The sequence below is a fragment of the Frankliniella occidentalis genome, unplaced genomic scaffold (genome assembly GCF_000697945.3).
Source record: "Frankliniella occidentalis isolate FOCC.00 unplaced genomic scaffold, Focc_3.1 Scaffold18, whole genome shotgun sequence".
In the NCBI taxonomy this organism is placed as follows: Eukaryota; Metazoa; Arthropoda; class Insecta; order Thysanoptera; family Thripidae; genus Frankliniella; species Frankliniella occidentalis.
Window position 1 is genome coordinate 1,783,660 of NW_026267148.1, and position 3,283 is coordinate 1,786,942.

General features: G+C 48.7%; 1 protein-coding gene across 11 annotated transcripts in view; it reads right to left on the reverse strand.

The window, feature by feature from the left end:
* Positions 1–3,283, reverse strand: part of LOC113207579 (sodium/potassium-transporting ATPase subunit alpha) — a 31,874-nt gene that overhangs the window by 18,819 nt on the left and 9,772 nt on the right. For 9 of the 11 annotated variants that reach the window (XM_052264368.1, XM_052264370.1, XM_052264365.1 and 6 more), the window contains exon 3: positions 120–200. The exons of the other annotated variants lie outside the window; for them this stretch is intronic. In XM_052264368.1, coding sequence (XP_052120328.1) covers positions 120–200 — 81 coding nt within the window. The remainder of the gene's footprint in view (positions 1–119; positions 201–3,283) is intronic. 11 annotated transcript variants of the gene reach the window in all.

Sequence of the window (3,283 nt, forward strand, 5' to 3'; positions counted from 1 at the left end):
ATCAGTATCGCTCTCCAGCGGTACCAAACACTGCGAGAGTGGCCGTGGTCAAATGAAATGCCTGAAACTCTCGTAAGGCTGGATTGAGGGAAAGGGCAAGGACTTAACGATACTTGTACCTTAGCTGATCCGTCGAATGTCTTGTTGTCGTCGGGGATGGAGGGAACTGTAGCCACACGGTACGAGTCTGACCTGCCATGCTGTAACAACAAGCTGCTACTGAGGAAAAAGCGCAACACAGCAAAACTAGAACACAAATAAACATCAACAGGCAAAATTGAAATATAAAAAAATAATGAAAAATAATGAAAAATGAGTCAGGCTGCTTGCGTGCTATAGGGCAACATTCAACTACATTTTACAATGAATGTTTCATAAGTACACAGTGGTTCACGGGCCAATTTCCTTAAATTGCTTATACTGTACAGCATGCACGCGTGCGGGCAGGTTGCATACTCGCAAGGGGCCGTAAGGCGCCACGGTGAGCGACGGTACGCAAGCCCGCCCGCACGTCTGCATGAGGTACAGTATAAGTAAAGTGAAGAAAGGAACCAGTAGACCACCCTTTACCCATTATGACAAATAAACTATTACTGCATCCGGCACAATAAAAGAGAGAAAAATCAAAGTAAGCATAATCATCTGCAATCTGATCTAGAAATCGTAACAAACAATCAGAAATGCCTTCTCTGGAATAATTTATCATTGTTACTCAAAACAAACTTATGAATTGCAGTGCCTCTGTCTGTAGATGGATTTACACAAAAAATGTTAATTCCCCGAATTAGGTTAGTTGATTTCCGCAGATAACGAAATGATTTCAGCTAAGAAACCAGTATGACCGTCACAACCAATAATTAGTCGAGGGAACAAGGTCGTTGTTGGGAGAACGAAACCTTGTCTTGTCCACGGAAGGACCGTGTATACACGCTATAGCGTCGTTCCCTCTACTAAATGTTGGTTTCTGAAACAAATACCAGTTGGTTATGCGGAAATGAAATAAAACTTCGCTCGGGGTACTAACGTTTTTCCGTGAACTTGTAACTCTCTACCGCTACTACAGTGACGAGCTACCAGTACATCCTCTGCTGCTGCGAGCCCATGCGTTTCATCCATGCACGGTATTGTTGTGAGAGAAAACACCGGGAGGGAGGCAGCCCCCTCACCGTGCACTGAAGAATCCTTGCGAACGATTGTGGCTGCTTTATTGCGAACAAATTGCAACCACGTCAGTCTGACTTTAAAAAAAAGAAAACAGAGCGCCCCTGGTTGCATTACAAATGTATCTCTCTTCAGAAAAACGCAAAAGAAGCCTCATTTTTGTCGAGCTTTGTGTCGAAATACACGACTGCATTCGGTAGAGCAATGCTGCGGCTGCACACAATCAGCCTCGAGGACGCGTACGGAAACAGTTTCCGCGAGCATGCTCGCGAGCGCCACTCGTCCCACTCGCACTAGTTTAAAAGCGGTTTAAGCCCTGCAGCCACAGCAAGAGAGATAGAAGACACTCGGTTTTCGGGAGAGGCTCCAGTCTGATCCTGGCAAATCACGCCCTACGCTTCCGGTCAGCTCCCGAGGCAACACAACCACGCCCCGGCCCGGCCCCCGGGTTCACAACCAACTGCACTGCACAGTCGAGCGACAAAGGAGGCAGGAAAAAACTTTGCTAGCCACCGCTGCGTCGGACCCGTTGGACCCAAACTCAATCCATATACGGTGATAAAATTACACAACTCCTTGAGACTAAGGACACGTGTATGTGTAATTTACCACGCATGGTTGCACGGCCCCGTTGGAATTTGTATGCCATCTATAGGCGTGCCGGTTGGTGCGGCTGGTTTGCTGATCGTCTCGAACGAAAGTCTCTCGGTGATAGACAACACGGAAAAACGCGCGCAGGCGGTACAGAAACGTACTCTGAAAATTCCTTGCGAAGGATCTGTTGGCATTGCAAAGGTTTTGGCTGCTTTATAAACACGGGAAGGAATTGCTTTGCAAAACAGATACCCGTTTGCCTACCCTACGGTCGGTAGCCATATGATAGCCACCCCTTTACAGCCCCGAGAGCGAGGGGTGCCCAGCTGAGGTAATCATAGGCGCCTTAGCCCTAGATAGCCGTCTGAAAGGTAGTCAGTTTGAGCTACAAAACCCCTGTATGTAGGCAACCCCCCCCCTCCTCCCCCCTGTCAGCCGCCCCTGGAGGTAATCAGGAGTACCGGGTGATTCAGAGCACGCGCCGCCGTGTTGCGGGTTTGCCTATCCTCGACTCGGCGGGCGCACGGGTGAGAGGTGAGGAGGAGAGGGGACCGAGGTGTCAGCTAGCTTTAACTCTCGGTAAGTAGGAAAGAGAACTAAGAAGAGCAAAACCAGAAATCACATTTTTGTGCGCTGGGTGAGTGGTGTCCGAGTGAGTGGCTGGCTGAGTAATGCGAACAAAGGAGTTAAAAAATCAGTAACAGGATGAGTTTCTGCCAGGAAACAAACCACAGCATCGAAGTGAAATAGAAAACAATCGAATCGGCAACCAGATAACTCCAGCATATGCGAGTCTGGGTGCGTGCTAGACAGGGCTATACAAAGCTTACTGAAGACGCCGCGTGGAGTCGGAGTCTGCTATAGTCATCTTAATACGTACTGTTCTAGGTCGCGATCGCACATCCATTCGTGACAAATTGGATTTTACAGGCTTCTTCTCTTATGACAGCCAGATTATTCCAACCAGATCGGGGCAAGCGAGTTCCCAGCCCCCTGCTGCGCTACGTCTAAGCGGCTATAACAGGTGGCTGCAAGGATTGCGGGAATGCATACCCTCTCGCCCTCTTCCCTCTTGGGCCGCAGGGTGCCATGGCGATGTCGCCTCACGGGAGAAGCGAGTAGGCAAACCCGCAACACACTGGAAAACCTAATGGGACATGTCACATCAATTAGTATGACCAGTTTTGGTAACACCGTGTATTGTGACCTCAGTGTAAGGCACACTATCAGCTAAGAAAATATATACAGAACACAGGAGGTCACACCATTATGGTGACCAAAATACGGCCACACTCATATGTGACATACTAGGGATGTCATACTTCTTTCAATGCAATGTGGCACATGTCACATTAGTTTCTCCAGTGCACTGCAGCCCCACGCCTGGTACAGGATCTGTGTACTTGCCCTTTCCTACTGTTGTGCCCATAAGGCTCCAGTTAAAGGCTTCTGAACCCTGTACTTCAGAGGTCTGCAGTCCACGAAGTACAGATCAGATCCAACAGGCGTGCACTTCTTTCTTTCTGGC